Raw genomic sequence first — 20,284 nt, 5'->3', positions numbered from 1 at the left:
CCTGTGAATTTAGGGGGAGATATTTGTGAGTTTCCTGCATTGTGCAGGGGGTTGGACTAGATGACCCTGGAGGTCCCTTCCAACTCTATGATTCTATGATCCATCCATTCATCATGCATTCATTCACTCAGATTAATCCCATACCTTTCATTTGGTGCCATTTTCTGCATCCTCACACCCACTCTCCCCCTTCCAAAACATGCATTTCCCAACATTATCTCTCCATCAATAAGCCAGCATTAAACATTATAGGTCTGTTAAATGTTCAAAAGGAGTATAAATACCATATAAAGTGTTCTTAAAATCCCCCTGTAACACACATGCATAACAGGAACAAGCCTACAAAATCAGCAGCAGCAGCAGCAGCAAGAAAAGAAACAGAGCCATTGATGAAGCCCTACGTGAGTCTTGAGTTTTCTTCTAAACCCAGATGGCTTTTCAGATCTTTAGCCCACATTTCATCAAAAGAGCTCAGGATCATTTTAGCCTCACAACAGCCCTGCAAGGTAGATTAGACTGAGAGAAGAAGATGATGATATTGGATTTATACCCCACACTTCTCTCTGAAGCAGAGTTTCAGAGCAGCTTACAATCTCCTATATCTTCTCCCCCCACAACAGACACCCTGTGAGGTGAGTGGGGCTGAGAGAGCTCTGACAGAAGCTGCCCTTTCAAGGACAACTTCGAGAGCTATGGCTGACCCAAGGCCATTCCAGCAGGTGCAAGTGGAGGAGCGGGGAATCAAACCCGGTTCTCCTAAATAAGAGTCCACACACTTAACCACTACACCAGGGGTGGCCAACGGTAGCTCTCCAGATGTTTTTTTTGCCTACAACTGCCTACATGGCCAATGGCTGGGGCTGATGGGAGTTGTAAGCAAAAAACATCTGGAGAGCTATCATTGGCCACCCCTGCACTACACCAAACTGGCTCTCTGAGAGCGTGATTGGTCAAAGGACACACACACACAGAGCAATCCTAAACAAAGCTACACTCTTCTAAGTCCCCCGAGTCTCAGTGGATTTAGGAAGCTGTAACTTGATGTAGGATTACGCCATCAGTGAGCTTCATGGCCAAGTGGAGATTTGAACTCGAAGCCTGACGTGCTACTGAGTCGTACTGACTTGCACCATTGAGATGCTGTTGTCATTGTGACGAACCAGCTTTTCAAACCGAACCATCATGACAGTGATATCTGGGACTCAGATCCACTTTATGCACTAAAAAAATCTCAGCCTTGTATAGGAAAAGGGAAACGAGTAACACAATACATTCATTCCAAAAGAAACTGTCTCCAGTCAGGAGATCTATCCTGTGCCAGTCCCAGATCCTCAGTTAAAATTTATTCAGCTCATTCATTCAAGAAGACCCAAATCCCCCTTCCCCAGTGGAAGGAACAAAACTTACGTTTTCTGTGTGGCTTGTGATACGCTGGACAGAGCGATTTCTGGATGTTCACTTAACTGCTCAGTTTCAATACTAAAAATGTGCTGGAACAAAAAGCACCGATTTCTAGTCAAGGGAATGAGAAAGATCTTTGCCTTAATGTGCTTTTTCCTGCACACGATAATTATAACTTCAGGTTGTCCTAACTGAAGTTGCCAATTCTTGGTGGAAAAAAATCAGGTTACGTTTTAGATATCTAGCTCTGAATTCTCTCTTAATGCAACGTTTCCCATTTTGCATTCTTTGTGGAAAGCTGCAACCAAAAAGGTTCCCGGCTCTAGGCTTTCTCTGTACCTTGGCTTCCGAAGAGAAAAGGAGTCCTACAAGCTGGTTCAAAAACAAAAGGTTACAAAGGAAAATCTAACCTAAACCAGAGCTGTTACATTTTGCAGTGTCCCTTCTGGCTGTGAGAGATGCCCATTCTATATATCCTTCACCTCCAGCAATAATTCATCATTCACGGCACTGCTTGGGATGCAGAAGGAAAGTCTGATGCCATGAGAATTGCCAGTGGTACAGCTGTCAACTAAGTCACAAGGGATGTCACTCAGGGGCCTCAAAAGTTTTGGAAAATCTCAAGCTAGGACTGGAGTTAACAAAGCCTTTCAGGTTTTCAGTTCCTGTGTTCCAACTAATGCTTTGAAAAGAGAAAAGCAAATACCCAGGGGGGGGGTTATTTGGGGGTTTTTTGGTAGAAAAAAAATCCAGCAGGAACTCATTTGCATATTAGGTTGCACCCCCTGACACCAAGCCAGCCAGAACTGCATTCCTGTGCGTTCCTGCTCAAAAAAAGCCCTGCAAATATCCATCAGACACCCACCACTACAGTGCCAGTCATCTTCAGAATTTAGAGTTGCTTGTTCCAAGTTGGGAAATCGCTGGAGCTTTGGGGGTGGAGCCTGGGAGAAGGTGGAGTTTGAAGAAGGACTTCAGAAGGGCATAATGCCATAGACTCCGCCCTCCAAAGCAGCCATCTTCTCCAAGGGAACAGATCTCTGTAGCCTAAGGGATGGATTCAGGCAATGTAGATGACTAGATTTTTGCACCACAAGCTCTCCTCTCCCATCCCATATGCAAAATCCAGGAGATATAAAGTGCTATATGCAAGATAAATCATGAGGGACAGTTATATATAAATGCATAACTTTGTTTTATACATATTTATTCATTTTCATTTGTTAGGTATATTTATCTTGACCAGCCCCATTAGCAAATTTTCAGAGTATGGTAGGTGGAGAGTCACTCAGAAGAGAATGCATCCCTCAACCAAAGATTTCCTGCAAAATCACCAGGTGTGGCATGGTTGATTTTGACAGTGGCAGTCACCTGTTGGGGGAGATAACCAGGAAGGGCTGGAGCTTATTGTCGGCTTCTCAACCCACCCCAAAAGGAGAGCGGCATCCCAAGATGACTGTACCATATACCCAGTGGTGGGATTCAAATAAATTAACAACAGGTTCTATGCCAGAGTATTGCCGATAATAGGCCGATATTAGGACGGCCTGCCCCTCCCACCTAGGTTATCTCCACTTGCACTTAGGTTCGCACCCCACCAGCCACTTCGGTCCCTCAATTGTCTGACTCACTACTTATTTATTCAAGATTAATTAATTTGAAAACCCACCCTAATACTCCCTCTAATTGATTAGTCAAAAATTAATAAATTCATTCCTAGCATTATTAATAAATAATCCCCCCATCAATCTTCCCAATTAATAAGCTAAAAATATAAATATAGATATATATTCAAATATATAAATATATAATAATAATTACATTTACCAATCAATTTACTAAAAAAACCCTGATTAATTAATTAATAATAAATTCCAACTAGTGGTCAGTAAAATCTTATAGTCAGTGGGATGGAAGTCCAATTATTAAGTCAAGTTGAGTGCTGTTCTTAAAGTGCTAGTGCGTTGTTATCAGAGTGCAGTTCGCATGGAAGTGGTTTTCTTGGGGCCTGGTAGTACTCACAGCTTGGCGACCCAGAGGGGGGGTGAGACCTCCCCCGTGTCCTCCCAGCTGCTCAGTTGAGCCCCTACAGCTTCGGCCAGGGAAGAGCACAGCCCTGTAGGCACCACCTCTTCTCTGATCTTTCACAGCTCGGCACACACCCCAGGACTCCCCATATCACCTGAGCCCCGTACAGGGCTTCCCAGTCGGGGAGTTCCCGGTTGCCCGCCCAGCCATGCCCAGGTAGTGTCCGCAGGGTGGGAAGGTGGAGAGTGGGGGGGGGGAAAGTTGGGGGTGCCTACCGAGGCCGACGCCCTGGGGGCAGTCCGCCACCTCACCCACTCACAATATTCCGCTCCTCGGCCTCCGTCTGTCACAACCTCCGGCCACACCATGCAAATACGCACCTTCCTCGTTCTCTCTCCCACGGTTCGAGCCCCGAGCACAACACCAGTCCTGCTCAAGCTGCAGCCGCGGCAGCACTCTGCACGGTTCCTCCCTCGCCTCCCCGACTCTCCGTCTCAGCTGCCCGACCGAGCTGCTCACCTTAGTCCACGGCTACAACGGCCACAGCCTCCAGCAACGTTACCTCCCATTCAATCACAAAGTAGTGTTTTTCGCCGCACGCTCCACCCGGCCGGCTTCCAAGACCCCGCTCCAGCCGACTCCATGTGCCTCGCCACCCCACCAGTGACCTCCACTCCGCACAGGTCACACTTCCCGGCTCTCCATCCCAGTCACCCGGCCAACCGTTCAGTCCAGACCGCGGTTGCGGCGGCCCCAGCATCTGGCGCTTCCCGCACACCTCACTCAGCCAGCTTCCAGCGCCTCTCTCTAGCCGCCTCCCTGTGCCCCCGCTGCCAGTGCTCCTCCAGACACACTTCTCAGTTGATAAGTAAATTCAACAGACTCTACGTTTATGTAGTTTTGGTGTTTTGCGGTGTTTTTGTTATTTTTCCTTGGAGCCTCAGCACTCAGGCTCCTCACCGCGCTGCCATGTTGATTAGCAGATTAAAAGAGTTTGTTTTAAAAATTAGCAGCAGGCACCCGGCCAACAAACGGTTCTGCCGAACCGATAGCAAATTAGGTATCAGTTCTGTAGAACCGGTGCGAACCGGCTGAATCCCACCACTGCATATACCTTTGGGCAGATGTGGTAATCTTGATTCAGCTTGGGATACCACAGAGGATGGCTCAAGCAATGGTTTTGGAAGATTTTGCTCCACAGTTTATTTTGCAGAAGAAGAAGAAGAAGAAGAAGAAGGGGAAGAGGAAGAGGAAGAGGAAGAAGAAGAAGAAGAAGAAGAAGAAGAAGAAGAAGAAGAAGAAGAAGAAGAAGAAGAAGAATTCACTCAGAGTCTCAGAGCAGCTTACCATCGTCTTCCCCACAACAGACACCCTGTGAGGTAGGTGGGGCTGAGACAGCTCTGTGAGAACTGCTCTAGAGAGAACTGTGACTAGTTCAAGATCACCCAGCAACTGTGTGTGGAGGCGTGGGGAAGCAAACCTAGTTCTCCAGATTAGACTCTGCTGCTCTAAACCACTACACCAAACTAGATCAACAGGAGCAAGAATGTTAAAAAAAAACAGAAGCTGCATTGCTTTGGAGAACAGATTCTCCTCTAGGTCGGGTTGCCAACTCTTGGCTGGGGAATTCTTGGAGATTTTGGGGCAATGCCTGGGGAGGCCAGCATTTAGGGAGGGATCTCAGTAGGCATGTGATTCCATAGACTCCACCTTCCAAGCCCACCATTTTCTTGAAGGGAACTGATCTCTACAGACTGGAGACCATTTGTCATTCTGGGGGAATCTCCAGGCCCCTCCTGGAAGTTGGCAACCCCAATAGTGTCACATATTTGCAAAACTGTTCTTGTCCCTATGACCCACTTTAAGATCAAACAGCGCTGCCTTCTCTGCCTCTTCCTAAAGCGGTTGGTGGGAACACGGAAGAAGACTGAAGATCAGTTATAATTCTGGTAGATCTCCAAGCTCCACCAAGAGGCTGACAACCCTACTTGTGGGCCTACTGTGGTCCAGATACTGCACTGCCCCAGTTTTACATTGTTCAGAAGGACCTTCACTTCTTCTCCATGTTCACCTTCCGCCCAACCAGTTTGTTGAGTGCTCGCTTCATGTCCTCGTTCCGCAGCGTGTAGATGATGGGGTTGAGCAACGGGGTCACAGCCGTGAAGAAGACTGATACCACCTTGTCTTCCTTGAAGCTGGTGGAGGGGCGGGAGTAAATGAAAATGCAGTGCCCCAGGAAGAGGGTCACCACCGTGAGGTGTGCCGCGCACGTGGAAAGAGCCTTGCGCCGGCCTTCCACAAAACGGTTGCGAAGGGAGACCAAGATGACCCCGTACGAGACCACCAGCACCACAAAGCAGACCACGGAGATCAGCCCTGAGTTGGAAACAATAAGGACGACCTCGATGATGTATGTGTCGGTGCACGCAAGCTTGATGACTGGAGGAACGTCACAGAAGAAGTTGTCGACCTCCTGGGGGCCGCAGTAGGGTAGCTTGAGGGTCATGCCAATTAAGGCGAGAGAATGGACCGTACCGCCCAGCCAGATCGTTCCAGCCAACAGTAAGCAGATTTTGTGGCTCATGACAGTGAGATAGTGCATAGGATTGCAAATAGCCACATAGCGGTCATAGGCCATGACAGTGAGAAGGAAGATTTCGGTGCAGGCGAAGAGGTGAAGAAAGAACATCTGAGCCACGCAACCTCCAAAGGAGATGGTCTTTTCGGAGGAGAGGAAGTCAGCCAGCATCTTGGGGACGGTCACTGTGGAGTGACAGATGTCAATGAAAGAGAGGTTGCTCAGGAAGAAGTACATGGGTGTGTGGAGGGCTCGGTCATGCATGATGGTGACCACAATGAGGAAGTTGCCGGTCAAAGTTAACAGGTAGAGCACCAGGAAGACCACAAAGAGAACCAGCTGGGTCTTGGGGTCATTGGAGAGGCCCACCAGGATGAACTCGGTCACCAAGGTCTGGTTTTGCCCTGCCAAAGTCCAGTTTGGAGTCACCTTTTCATCCATTTCCATTCTACAAGAAGAGCAAATGAATATTTATAATAGCCTTGAAGATGGTCAGGGGAAAGGAAACGCAAGGAGATAACAGAAAATTCACACTTGTATTTATTCATGCATGTCCACTTTTCTCCCAAATGGGAGACATATCACATATCCCTCTGCCTCTCCATTTTATCCACACAACAACCCTGTGAGGTAAGTTAGGTTGAAAGTGTGTGGCTGGACCAAAGCCACCCAGCCAGCTTCCAAGGCAGAGTGGGGATTCAAACCTGGCTCTCCCAGATTCTAGCTCAACACACCAGACTCATACAAAAACATCTAACAGATTTCCTTGATGGAGGTCTGTTCTCTCTCCCAATGGCAAAATCCTTATGCTTTTTCTTGTACTGATCTATCCATCCATCCATCCATCCATCCATCCATCCATCCATCCATCCATCCATCCATCCATCCATCCATCCATCCATCCATCCATCTGTTGCAGTCTCAAGAAGATGTATCATTTCAGAATGCATATGGAAGATTCCACTTTGGCTTTCTCTTCACTCTGGTCCAAAACTCACTGCCTGAGCAAAGTTAGCTTATCAGGGAACCAGTTTTAACTGAGTTTCCCCCTGATGGGATAATTTTCCATGTACAAAGAGATATAAACGAGCATTCAAACATTTCATCTCCCTGGGGTTGCCAAGTCCGGATTTTGATCAGAATGGTGTCTCTGCGGAAAAGCGGCTGCTGGACCTATTTCCTGTTCCTGCTTGTCCGATCAAAATCCTTCCCCTGCTAAGCTGCTACTAGGCTCAAAGTAAGAAGATGACAGGTGAAGATGTGGAATGGCATGCCATAGGCTGGTTTTGGAAGGGAGAACACCAAGGAAGACTGCAGAAGAAGGGCAAGAACAAACAGCCTCTGCTTCATCATTTGCCTCAAAACCCCCATGCTGGGGTCGCCAGGAGTCAGCTACAGCTTGATGGCACTTTCCGCACGCACACGCACACAATGACAGGGGAATGGCTCTGCGGAAATCGAAAGTGGTTTGAGGCTCTGTAGCAGGGATGGCCAAACTTGCTTAACATAAGAGCCACATAGGGGCAAGGCAGTTGGCCCCCTTCCTGGACCGCGACGACCTAGCAACAGTGATCCACGCTACGGTCACCTCGAGGTTGGATTACTGTAATGCCCTCTACATGGGGCTGCCCCTGTGCCGGACCCGGAAATTGCAGCTGGTGCAGAATGCCGCGGCCCGGCTGTTATTGGGCCTCCCAAGGTGGGGGCACATTCGGCCGGGTCTTCGGGCTTTGCACTGGCTCCCAATAACATACCGAGTCCGGTACAAGGTGCTGGTCATTACCTTTAAAGCCCTATATGGCCTGGGACCTGCCTACCTGAGCGACCGTCTCTCCCCACATGTTCCCCAGAGAGTACTGAGGTCTGGGACTCAAAACCTTCTCACCATCCCCGGGCATAAGGAAGTCCGTCTCAAGACAACTAGAGACAGGGCCTTTTCTACAATGGCCCCTACATGGTGGAACCAGCTACCGGAAGAGGTGAGGGCCCTGCGGGATCTTACTCAGTTCCGCAGGGCCGGTAAGACAACCCTCTTCCGGTTAGCCTACGCCTGACTGGATAAATGTAGCTTATTAGACTTCAGTGAATTATATTGAATAGTTTTAATGTTAAGAATTTAAGGTTTTTAGGTTTTTAAATGCTTCGACTTTTTAATTGTAATAATTCTGTACTTTGTTTTATTGTTTTATCGTTTGCTGTGAGCCGCCCTGAGCCATTTTATGGAAAGGGCGGGGTATAAGTTATAGAATAAATAAATACATAGAATAAATGTCAAATGCTTCAAAGCCACAAGGAAGGAAGGAAGGAAGGAAGGAAGGAAGGAAGGAAGGAAGGAAGGAAGGAAGGAAGGAAGGAAGGAAGGAAGGAAGGAAGGAAGGAAGGAAGGAAGGAAAATAGATGAGAGAGGTGGAAAGAAAGCAACTTTAACTATAAATGCTTTCTCCAAGCTGCTGGCTGGCTTGGCAAAGTGATTTAAAGAGACAAATGCCTTCTCCAAGCTGGCTGATGGGGCAGTGAGGACTGTGAGAGACACAATATATGTGAAAGAGCCACATGTGGCTCCTGAGCCACAGTTTGGCCACCCCTGCTCTATAGGAAGGGGAGCGGGCAGGGGAACTGTTTATTTTTTACTCTCCATTCTATGCAGAAATTCACACTAAATATCTCCAACCCCCATTAAGATTCATTGTATCTTGAATGACTGCTCTCTGGACATAACTGAGAAGGTGGCTGCATTTTTGCAATGCGCCATCAAGTTGCATTGTGATAAGACATAAAAAGTCAATTTGATGGTATATTTGTCCAACTGCTATCTAAAAAGCAATCTGTATTTTATGTTCCGTCTCCTCTATTTTATATGCCACTAAAGGATTGAATGACAGGTGACTGGAAGAAGAGATTGCATTTAAGTTACATTATCTATAAATAATACTTATTGTGTAGAATAGCCAGGAGATCCTAGGATAAGACTGCAGTATCGAAATAGACTTCTGTGACCAGATCACCCCAGTGATTTTTCAAGAGGAAACTCAGCTAAATAATGGTGCTGATTGAAACCAAACCTTGGCATGCTGTTACTAGATCAGGGGTGGCCAAACTGTGGCTCTTTCACACATATTGTGTGGCTCTCAAAGCACTGCTGCCTTATTGGCCTTCTTGAAGAAGGCATTTGTCTCTTTAAATCTTTAAAGCCAACTAGCAGCTTGTAGAGTGCATTTAAAGTTACCTTCTTTCCGCTTCTCCCCCCCAATCTTCCTTCCTTCCAAGTCAGCCCATGGCTTGGAAAATGAATTTAGTTAAAATTGCTTTCTTTCCACCTCTCCCACTCTTCGTCATCTATTTTCCTTCCTTCCTTCCTTCCTTCCTTCCTTCCTTCCTTCCTTCCTTCCTTCCTTCCTTCCTTCCTTCCTTCCTTCCTTCCTTCCTTCCTTCCTTCCTTCCTTCCTTCCTTCCAGCATCTGATGAAGAAGAAGATATTGGATTTATATCCCGCCCTCCACTCCGAAGAGTCTCAGAGCGGCTCACAATCTCCTTTATCTTCCTCCCCCACAACAGACACCCTGTGAGGTAGATGAAGATATTGGATTTATATCCCACCCTCCACTCCGAAGAGTCTCAGAGCGGCTCACAATCTCCTTTATCTTCCTCCCCCACAACAGACACCCTGTGAGGTAGATGAAGATATTGGATTTATATCCCGCCCTCCACTCCAGAGAGTCTCAGAGCGGCTCACAATCTCCTTTACCTTCCTCCCCCACAACAGACACCCTGTGAGGTGGGTGGGGCTGGAGAGGACTCTCACAGCAGCTGCCCTTTCAAGGACAACCTCTGCCAGAGCTATGGCTAACCCAAGGCCATGCTAGCAGGTGCAAGAGGAGGAGGGGGGAATCAAACCCGGTTCTCCCAGATAAGAGTCCGCACACTTAACCACTGCACCAAACTGGCTCTCCATTATGTTCATGTCTTTCAACTCTCAAACATTTTATATTGATTCTATGTGGCTCTTACATTAAGCAAGTTTGGCCATCCCTTGCCCTAGATCTTTAAAAGGTTCACTTTCCCACTCTTTACGGCTGATAATAGTGTTTGAGAAGGTAAGTGGCCCATAGGGAAATTCCAAAATTCAAAGCGGAGCAAGATTTATTCGCAGCAAGATGTATGCAATTCAATATCTAAAAGTTTGCGTTTAATTAGATAATATGCATTTGTAAAAGGGAGCATATAGAGAGAGTCCATACACAAACCTAAGGTGATTATTTTCCTCTCTATGTAGGAAATCCATTTGAACGAGGAGGATTCAGACAGCACTTGATATAAATAGCTCCCACAGTTGGTGGAATAGTGCACATGTAGCCAATATCTGATTAATATAAGCCATGCTCTAATTTCTAACATATTGAGGCCTATTTCTAGACAAAGTGTGGCATATGAGACACAGAGTGGTAAGCCCATGATTTTCCTAACAAATTTGAACAGAACTCTTTCAATATCAGGCTCAAAGGCACGAATCCAAGTTGGAATACCATACAATAACTGCGGGATTACTTTGGCCTTATGGATTTTTAAAGCCGCTGGAACAATTTGGTTACCTCTATTAAAAAAAACCCTGGGAAATGGCTAATCCATTAACGGCTGCTAAATTGACAGTAGATTTATGGCGACATGACCAGGACATATTGTAACTAAAATGAAGACCTAGGTATTTAGATACTTGAAGCAGTTGTGGAGAGGTTAAAGGATAAAATCACTCCTTGCGTAACCCTAATCTAAACAGAGGTTCTCATGAAATTAAAATTGCAGCAGAGGAGTTATGCTCTCTGTCCGGTTTAACTCTCAAAGAAGTCTTGTAGCCGGTTTGGGGATGCCCAAATTATTGTGGCAGCTGGAGTTCCCAGAGCTCTGCCTTGGATAGCCCAGGTTAGTTCAGTGATCAGATTTCAGAAGCTCAGCAGGGAGGGCCCTGGGGAGTACTTGGATGGGAGACCACCAAAGGAGTCCAGAGTCGCTGCAGAGAGCCAGGCAACGGCAAACCACTTCCGAGTCTCTCTGGCCCTGAAAATCCTACGGAGTCACCAGAAGCCAATAAATAAAATACAAATAAAATAAACTAGAGCCCTCAAACGGCTTCTGCTACAATAATCTGGTTAGCCTTTAAGGTGGCTCAAGATTCCTGTTTCCTGAAAGACAGGAGCACAGCAGCTCTCTGGAGCAACTTCAGCATGTTCACTAAAATCCACTGAAAAAAGGACATTGTTTGTTATTTTAAATGATGAAAAGACTTACCTGATTTTTGGGGCAAAGGCAGGAATAACCGCTGGTCACTGTCTTCGGCTCCGGAGTCGTTTTTGACAGCAGTGGCATTCGCCTCCAAATATATAACCTCGTGTGTTTGCCTAGGAACAGCCTCACGCGAAATAATGTCGGTTCGCTCTGAACTTTTAGCAAGTTGATCCCACAGAGATCAGAACTGGTGACACAGAATCTCCAAGGGCGTTATTAAGGAGCACAAAGCTTCTGGACAGTTTGAATGGTATCACCCCTGGCCCACCTTGATATCTAAGTGACAATCGGACGGAACTTTTGCTAGGGGAAATGTAACACTCGTTCTGATTCTCTGATCATCATGGAAACAGCTTTAAATAGTTTGAACTCCATCTTATTAGGTTTTAAGGCTTTTGTAGTTTTCAAATGGCTGATTTATTGTTTTATAATCACTGCTGAAACCCGCCCTGAGCCTGTTCAAAGGAAGAGTGAGATAGAAATTGAACACATAATAAAATAAAATGAGATTTGTCATAGTGACGGCTTGTTTAAAGTAGTCAGTCAGGAAATGTATCCTCTGTTTGTTTTTTGCTTTTCAAAATATGGTAACTCTAGATTAAAGTGTTGGTCTATAACTCAAATCCAATCTCTGCTATGAAGCTCCCTGGTTAACTTTGGGCTAGCTGAACCTCCCTCACAAGGTTGTTGTGAAGACAAAATGAGAAAAGCAAACCATGGGTGATTACAGACTGCCAGCTCAGCGGGGAAAGGGGCAGAGAGCTGGTGGGGAAGAGAGAACCGGCGGGGAAAGAGGCAGACCGGAAGCCTCCAGACAGCTCATGGCCCACTCCTGGAACAAGGACAGGCTGCGTGTACCCTGGAGGAGTTTCAACCCGTTGGTTTTGGTCCTGGGGCCACAGAAAACAATTCCACACCATCCTCTATAGGACAGCCCTTCAAGTACTTGAAGATGGTGATCCTATCACCTCTCAGCTGCCTCCTCTCCAGGCGAAACATCCCCAGCTCCTTCAACCTTTCCTCATGCGATTTGGTCACTTCCAGGCCCCTCACCATCTTTGTAGTCCTCCTCTGAACTTAATTCCTCTCCCTGTGTCCCCCCAACTTGGCTCTTTCTGTAAATGGATCATTTTGAAGAATGAGACAAAAGGACCACAAGAGGGCAGGAGAGGAACAGGAATAAACAAATGACAATTTGGGTTTTGTAGATTTTGGCGGGACTGAGGAAAGGGGAGTGGTGCATTTAAAACAGAAGCAGAGGCTTTGGTTCTGCTTACTCGCTTGTTATTTATTTAATTCATACACCTCCTTCTCCAGTGGGCACCCCCAAGGTAGCTTAAACCATTCCTCTGTCCTCCATTTTAGCCTCAGAACCCTGTGAGGTAGGTTAGGCTGAAAGTCTGTGCAAACCCCCAGCAAACTTCTTGGTCTCCCAAATCATGGACTGATGCTGCAGCCGCTATACCACACTGGCTGTTGCGTTGGCAATGACAACGTATGTTGTTTAGCCTTGTTTCATCAGAAAACGGCAAGCGGAAAGGCTGAACTTTACCCGACGGAGGACTGAATTTGAAAGCACGATGACAAGAGAAGGTTACCGTCCTTCACTTTTTCTCCATTTCTTTTTGAGACAGCGCGGTAAGAGACTCGAATCAATGGCAGCTCACACTGCGAAAGGCACTGATAAGATCTTTAGTCATGATATTTAATGCGGTGCCCCTAGAAGAAAGGCTCTTTAAACGCAACTCGAAACATAGGAGCCCATTTAAAATCCCTTTATCGAGTCTGTTCCTCTTTTCCCATCTCTCGTTGGCTGGCGGTCTAGGCACTCTGTCTCTGTCCAAAGAAGTTCTCAGTGGCTCCTGGTCATTGAGAAATCTGTCTTCCATGAATCTGTGTGTATGTTAAGGGCCATCATTTCTGAATTATGGTGAGGGCATCCAAAACATCCTATCATTAACAACCTTGCCTCAGGTCTTGCAAACTGAAGGCCGTGGCTTTCTTGACGGAGTCATAGAATAGAATCATAGAGTGGGAAGGGTCCTCTGGGGACATCTAGTCCAACCTCCTGCGTAATGCAGGAAATTCACAAATACCTCCCCCCCCCATATACCAGTGTCACCTGCTCCATGCCCAGAAGATGGCAAACCATCCCCCTCCAAGATCCCTGGCCAAACTGCCGTGGAGAAAAATTCCTTTCTGACCCCAAAGTGGCAAACAGCATTTCCCTGGGCTTGTAAGGAACGGCCACAAGAATTAAACACTGATGCGACCCCTTCCTGCCCTCCTTCTCATGATCTGCCTAAGTTCACAGAACCAGTCTTGCTGTTACAAGGCCATCTAGACTGTTTGAAAACCTCCAGAAAGTCAGTCTCAAAACCGCCAAAGAGTCAATCTATCTCACGTTGGGTCTTCCTCTTTTCCTAGCATGTTTGTCTTTTCCCGTGACTCGTTTTCTCATAATGTGACCAAAATACAATAGGCTCAGTTTAGTCATTTTAGCTTCTAGGGAGAATTCAGCCCCCCTCTTTTTTAAAAAAGCTAGAACCTATTTATTTGTCTTTTTGGCAGTTCATGGTATTCATAAAACTCTCCTCCAACACCACATTTTGAATGAATCATTTCCACCCCCCTTCACTGTCCAACTTGCACATTCCATACATAGTGATTTGGGTCTTGATTTGGGTCTTCCGCAGCACTTCCTTACCCATGACACTTTTTTCTAAACCTCTCTAGAGCCGGACTCGACTGTGCGACTGAACAGCAACAACTCTTTGAAGAAAGTGGTCTAAGACAGGCAGCCGATCAGCTCATCCTCAAAACTGATTATGCGCTTAACAGAATTGTAAAGTGAAATGGGACTGACAAATATTGTGAGGAGGAAAGGTCCCCTGGAGCTGGCTACCTGAACCAGCTTCCGCTGGGATCGAACTCAGAGCAGAGCTTAGGACTGCAGTACTGCAGCTTTAACACTCTGCGCCACGGGGCTCTTATGAGGAGAGCTGTCAGCTAACGACGGTGGTTTGTTTTACCCTGTAGATTAAAGTGAACGCCTCGATTCTTTTGCAGCACTGCAGGTGCGTTCTCAGTTCTCAGAACTTAATCGCTTTCAGCATGATTTGATCTCAGGATGGAGGGCCTCATAAGAATCAGGCGTGGCTAAGCATTCTCCTTATTGGTGGGAAAGAGAGATGGATGCATCTGTCCCTCTAACAGGGATGCGCTTCATTTTTCTCTTCATCCTTGGTGAGTCATTTTCTGGCATGTGTCCTTAATAGCAACTTTACATAGATCAAGGTGGGCAGCCGTGTTGCTCTGAAGCAGCAGAACAAAGCAGGAGTCCAGTATCACCTTTAAGACCAACAAACTTTTATTCAGAATGTCAGCTTTCGTGCACATGCGCGCATCTTCAGACAAGGAATGAGGAGTGAGCTCTGCTTACTGTACCTCATTCCTCGTCTGAAGATGTGTGCATGCACATGGAAGTTTATGTTCTGAATAAAAGTTCGTTGGTCTTAAAGGTGATACTGGACTCCTGCTTTGTTCAGCAACTTTATGTGCTATTCTCTATTATGGTGAGCCAGTTTGGTGTGGAGAGCCAGTTTGGTGTAGTGGTGAAGTGTGCGGACTCTTATCTGGGAGAACCGGGTTTGATTCCCCACTCCTCCACTTGCACCTGCTGGAATGGCCTTGGGTCAGCCATAGCTCTGGCAGAGGTTGTCCTTGAAAGGGCAACTGCGAGAGCCCTCTCAGCCCCACCCACCTCACAGGGTGTCTGTTGTGGGGGAGGAAGATTAAGGAGATTGTGAGCCGCTCTGAGACTCTTTGGAGTGGAGGGCGGGATATAAATCCAATATCTTCATCTACCTCACAGGGTGTCTGTTGTGGGGGAGGAAGGGAAAGGAGATTGTGAGCCGCTCTGAGACTCTTCGGAGTGGAGGGCGGGATAAAAATCCAATATCTTCTTTCTTTCTTTCTTTCTTTCTTTCTTTCTTTCTTTCTTTCTTTCTTTCTTTCTTTCTTTCTTTCTTTCTTTCTTTCTTTCTTTCTTTCTTTCTTTCTTTCTTTCTTTCTTTCTTAAAAAGATCACGCAGGATAGAGGATACTGGGAAAAAAAGGGGACAGAAGTATACAAATTCCCCTGCTCTCTAAGTTCTGCTGGTCAGGCACTGCTGGAGTGACCTTCGCAGGTGAATGCAAGATTAGTCAGGACTGGAGCCTTCGGAACAAATACCCCTACACTATGGAGTACTCAGTCCTGGGAAAGTCACCTGTCTTCCTCTTGGAGCAATATTCTACACTGCTCTGGACAATGGATTGAATCCAGTGGAAATAGCTGGTGGTGGAAGCAGCAGGCGGTGAGGGGGAGGAATGAATTTCACTGCTTCCCTTCCCCTCCTGAAGACCTCCAGTCTCGCCAATGCTGATTCAGGGTGGGGAAGTGTTACCTTATCCTCTTGGAACAGAATCTGAAGGTCATCCAGTTTGGCCCATCCAGTTGTCACCATTTGTTCTAGGCGGCAAGGATTAAATAGAAGAGGGGGAAGGGGGAAATTAACTTTGTAAGACGATGACTTGACAGATCAGTTCACAGTACAATCCTATGCATAGGTGAATATGTGAAGCTGCCTTATACTGAATCAGACCCTTGGTCCATCAAAGTCAGTTTTGTCAGACTGGCAGTGGCTCTAGTCTCCAGGGTCTCAAGCTGAGGTTTTTCACACCTACTTGCCTGGACCCCTTTTTAGTTGGAGTTGCCGGGGATTGAACCTGGGACCTTCTGCATACCAAGCAAATGCTCTACCACTGAGCCACCGTCCCTCCCCAGCGTAACTCCAGTCTAAGCCTATTGAAAGCAATGGGCTTAGACCAGAGTAAACGTGCTCTAGAGTAACCTTGCGTAGTCAAGCTGCCATCTCTTGTATGATTCTGTGGTTTTCTACCTCTTTAACCTTGAGTCTCTCTTCCCCCCCCAGTAGCTCCAAGATTTATCTTTGGCCAAGTATTCCAACCCAAGCAACTCATCTGCACAGAGGGGGACAGAGTTCTGATTCCATGCCATCAAAATGTCACCAGCCATGACAAGATGTATTGGTACAAACAGCACACCGGTGGTGTCCTGTCTTGGCTGGGACAGGCATACGAAGGTTTCTCTCCTGCTGGAGACTACCAGATGGAGGTGAACAAAGCCTCTCGCTCCACCAACCTCATCAAAGACGCGGCAAGGCTGAGCGACGCTGGAGTCTACTTCTGTGCTGTGAGAGGCACAGCAAAAGGAAGCCAGGTGGCTCCAGCACAAAAAGCATCCAGCTAGCGGAGGAGGAGATGCTGAAGGACAGAACTGGAGGAGGAGGAGCTCTCCGAGTCCCTCAGAGCCGAAAAACAGTGGCACTTCTCTTCCCCAGTATCCTCCGAGGGAGCTGGGGAAGGGAAGCGGCAAGTGCCTGGTGCGATGACATCATCTCTGGGTGATGTCATCACAGTGCCCGCATGCTTTGTGTGCGCACGGAAACTTTTCTCCCAGGGGGGTGCGTGTTGGGGTTCTGTCTCAGGTGCCAGAACCCCACAAGCGGGGCCTGCATGTGAAGTTGCTAACTTTTGTGCAGCAATTATCAATTTACGGGAACACCCCATCTCAACAGTTCATAAATTTGATTTTTTTACTATTGTTTTTTATGCCTGATAGGATTGTAAGCTGGTCAAACTGCAATAAATAACTACCGAGACCTAGTTTGGTGTAGCGGTTAAGTGCGCAGACTCTTATCTGGGAGAACTGGGTTGGATTCCCCACTCCTCCACTTGCAGCTGCTGGAATGGCCTTGGGTCAGCCATAGCTTTCATAGAAGCTGTTCTTGAAAGGGCAGCTTCTAGGAGAGCTCTCTCAGCCCCACCCACCTCACAGGGTGTCTGTTGTGGGGGAGGAAGGTAAAGGAGATTGTAAGCTGCTCTGAGATTCAGAGCGGAGGGTGGGATATAAATCCAAAATCATCATCATAACCATTGCCACCACCATCATCAATCTTCTTCTTTTCCTCCTCCTCCTCCTCCACCACCACCACCACCACTATTACTACTGCTACATGGGGTAAGAATTGCAACCGAGCTGAACACAATTTCTGTACGATGTTGAAGTTTGGCAATATTTCTTCTTCCCTGCTTAATACCCCACTGTTAGCAGCCCTGATTATGACTGATTGATAGTGGTGGCCTCATCTCATATGAGACGGTGGACCTTCTTCTTTCCACCCCTGCCAGTAACCCCAGAAGGCCCTAGATCTGACAGCTGTGTCCCAAAGGAAGGTGGTCCCTTGATCTTTCCACCATCCTTCTCCAGGCAGGCCGCTCATTAGCTGAACAAAACAACTGATGCAATACAATCAGGCAGCTAATCCATCCCTAGGTTCTACCACAGGGCAGGGAGTCAGGGAAGTCTCCCGGGTCTCAATCCCTTATAGAAAGATGGCAGAGGCCATATAGATGCTTCCTCAGGATTGAGGTCATTAAACCTGTCTTTGCCTGCAAAGATCTGCTTTGAGTCTGAACGGATCTGGAAACAATGTAGATCTTCAAGGAGGAACCCAAAGCGGACGGTGCCTCTCTGGCCAATCCTTTCCAGCTGGACTTTCAGTTCACATATGTATGCTCTGGGCTAGGAGGATGTGATTAGAATCACTAGGAGTACTAAGACCACAGAACAGGATTTCCACCACCTTCTGTTCATGCAAAGTAAGAAGACACTTGTTTGGTCAACTGGTTTCTCTTCCTTTCCCCTGCCTTTGTTTGAAATGTTTGCTTGTGATTTCTATCCACCACACAGCATTGAAGGTAACAAATGATAGCTGCTGCAGCAAAGGTTTTATAATTTAAAGTCAGTTTGGTGTGGTGGTGAAGTGCGCGGACTCTTATTTGGAAGAACCTGGTTTGATTCCCCACTCCTCCATTTGCACCTGCTGGAATGGCCTTGGGTCAGCCATAGCTCTTGCAAGAGTTGTCCTTGAAAGGGCAACTGATATGAGAACACTTTCAGCCCCACATCCCTCACAGGGTGTCTCTTGTGTGTGTGGGGGGGGGAGGGGAGGTAAAGGAGATTGTGACTGCTCTGAGATTGGGATTCAGAGTATAGGGTGGGATTTAAATCAATTATCACCACCACCGCCACCACCACCTTCTTCTTCTTCTTCATCATCTTCATTTCAGAGAGCTGCCGCTGGTCAGTCAACAACCCTGGGCTAAAGGGGGGGGGGTCAACTCACTATAAAGATTCACAAAGACAGGAGAAGGTGGCTTCTCTTTTAGACAGTAGTGGTGGAAAGCACCATCATGTTGCAGTGATCTTATGACCACCCTGTAGAGTTTCAAGGCAAGAGATGAACAGAGGTGGTTGACCTTTGCCTGCCTCTGTGTAACAACAATGGACTCCCTTGGTGGTCTGCCATCCAAGTACTAACTGGGTCCAACCCTGCTTATCAGCTTCTGAGATCTGAAATCTGGTTAGCCTAGGCCATCCAGGTAAGGGGACCTCTTATATATTACGGACTGTTTAAAGGTTTTAGGCTACTCTGTTTTAAGAACGTATTGTATGCTGCCTTGGAGACCAGGCTTTTGCCAAAAGCAAGCTCACAAATGTTCTAAATAAAAGCCAAGGCAATGTAGCTCAGCAGAGCTGCAGATGAACGTGGAAGCCATTGAGTAGACTGTCTACTGTAGACAAGGGAGGGTTCAATGCCCTTCATCCATTCACAAATTTCTTGTAAAAAAAAATCAGCCTTCTTTCCTGCTTTAGAAGTGAATTGGTGGCTGTGAGGGAGGTAGGGAGGGACGGTGGCTCAGTGGCAGAGCATCTGCTTTGTAAGCAGAAGGTCCCAGGTTCAATCCCCGGCATCTCCAACTAAAAAGGGTCCAGGCAAATAGGCGTGAAAAACCTCAGCTTGAGACCCTGGAGAGCCACTGCCAGTCAGGTGAGGGATGGTGGCTCAGTGGTAGAGCATCTGCTTGGTAAGCAGAAGGTCCCAGGTTCAATCCCCGGCATCTCCAACTGAAAAGGGTCCAGGCAAGTAGGTGTGAAAAGCCTCAGCTTGAGAACGTGGAGAGCCGCTGCCAGTCTGAGTAGACAATACTGACTTTGATGGACTGAGGGTCTGATTCAGTATAAGGCAGCTTCATATGTTCATGTGTAATCACTAACGCTGGCTGGTGGTGGAAAGTACTGTCAAGTCATGGCCAGTTTATGGCAACACGCGCGGGATTTTAAGGCAAGAGATGTTCAGAGATGGCTTCCAATTACCTGCCTCTGGGTAGAAACACTGATTTTCCTTGGTGGCCTTGTCAGTGGTTCATGTGCAGAGTGCAAAACAGAGAACTGCCTGAAGGTAGACTCTGGAAAGAAACTGAGCCACACACCAGCACCTAGTATAAAAGTAGTGTATTTACAAACTATATACAATACAACTAGTGCGGTGAACAACATTAAACTGAGTGACAAAGTGCTATGCCAGGAACCAACTCTCAACAGAGAGAAATACTGCCTGGCACTATAGTCCTTATATATACAGCTCAGCCAATCACGGCAGTGCACACAATTGCTGACTCCAGCAGGTGCTTTCCCCTTGATACAGTCTGGCCAGAACCGGCTCACTCCCAAGGTTGATCTGACCTGACCTGTCAGATGCTGTCATTGTAGATCCACCTGCTGCTCCTTGCTTCTTTCATGCTGTGGACGGAGGACTCTATACTGACAGGCCTCCCATTCAAATACTAACCATGGCTGATATTGCTTTGCTTCTGACATCTGATGAGATAAGGCCCCCCACTGAAGAACATTTCTGACCTCTCACACACAGCAGAGTAAGTTTGGTGTAGTGGTTAAATGCATGGACTCTTATCTGGGAGAACCGGGTTTGATTCCCCACTCTTCCACATGCAACAGCTCTCATGAGCAGTTTATGTCAGAGCTGTATTAGCCCCATCTACCTCAAAGGGTTGCTGCTGCGGGAAGGG

General features: G+C 47.0%; 1 protein-coding gene and 1 non-coding gene across 2 annotated transcripts; one reads left to right on the top strand and one right to left on the bottom strand.

The window, feature by feature from the left end:
* Positions 1-5,435: 5,435 nt before the first annotated feature.
* LOC132583061 (olfactory receptor 4E1-like) lies at positions 5,436-6,454 on the bottom strand. Its single transcript, XM_060254727.1, has one exon. It carries the CDS (start codon positions 6,452-6,454, stop codon positions 5,480-5,482), a length of 975 nt encoding a protein of 324 aa, XP_060110710.1. The 3' UTR covers positions 5,436-5,479.
* A 12,653-nt stretch (positions 6,455-19,107) lies between these two features.
* On the top strand, positions 19,108-19,174 carry TRNAT-UGU (transfer RNA threonine (anticodon UGU)). Its single transcript has one exon. It is a non-coding gene; the product is annotated as a tRNA-Thr (tRNA).
* Positions 19,175-20,284: the final 1,110 nt, after the last annotated feature.

The sequence above is a fragment of the Heteronotia binoei genome, chromosome 15 (assembly GCF_032191835.1).
Source record: "Heteronotia binoei isolate CCM8104 ecotype False Entrance Well chromosome 15, APGP_CSIRO_Hbin_v1, whole genome shotgun sequence".
Classification (NCBI taxonomy): Eukaryota; Metazoa; Chordata; class Lepidosauria; order Squamata; family Gekkonidae; genus Heteronotia; species Heteronotia binoei.
This window is presented reverse-complemented; position numbering and strand designations above follow the sequence as displayed.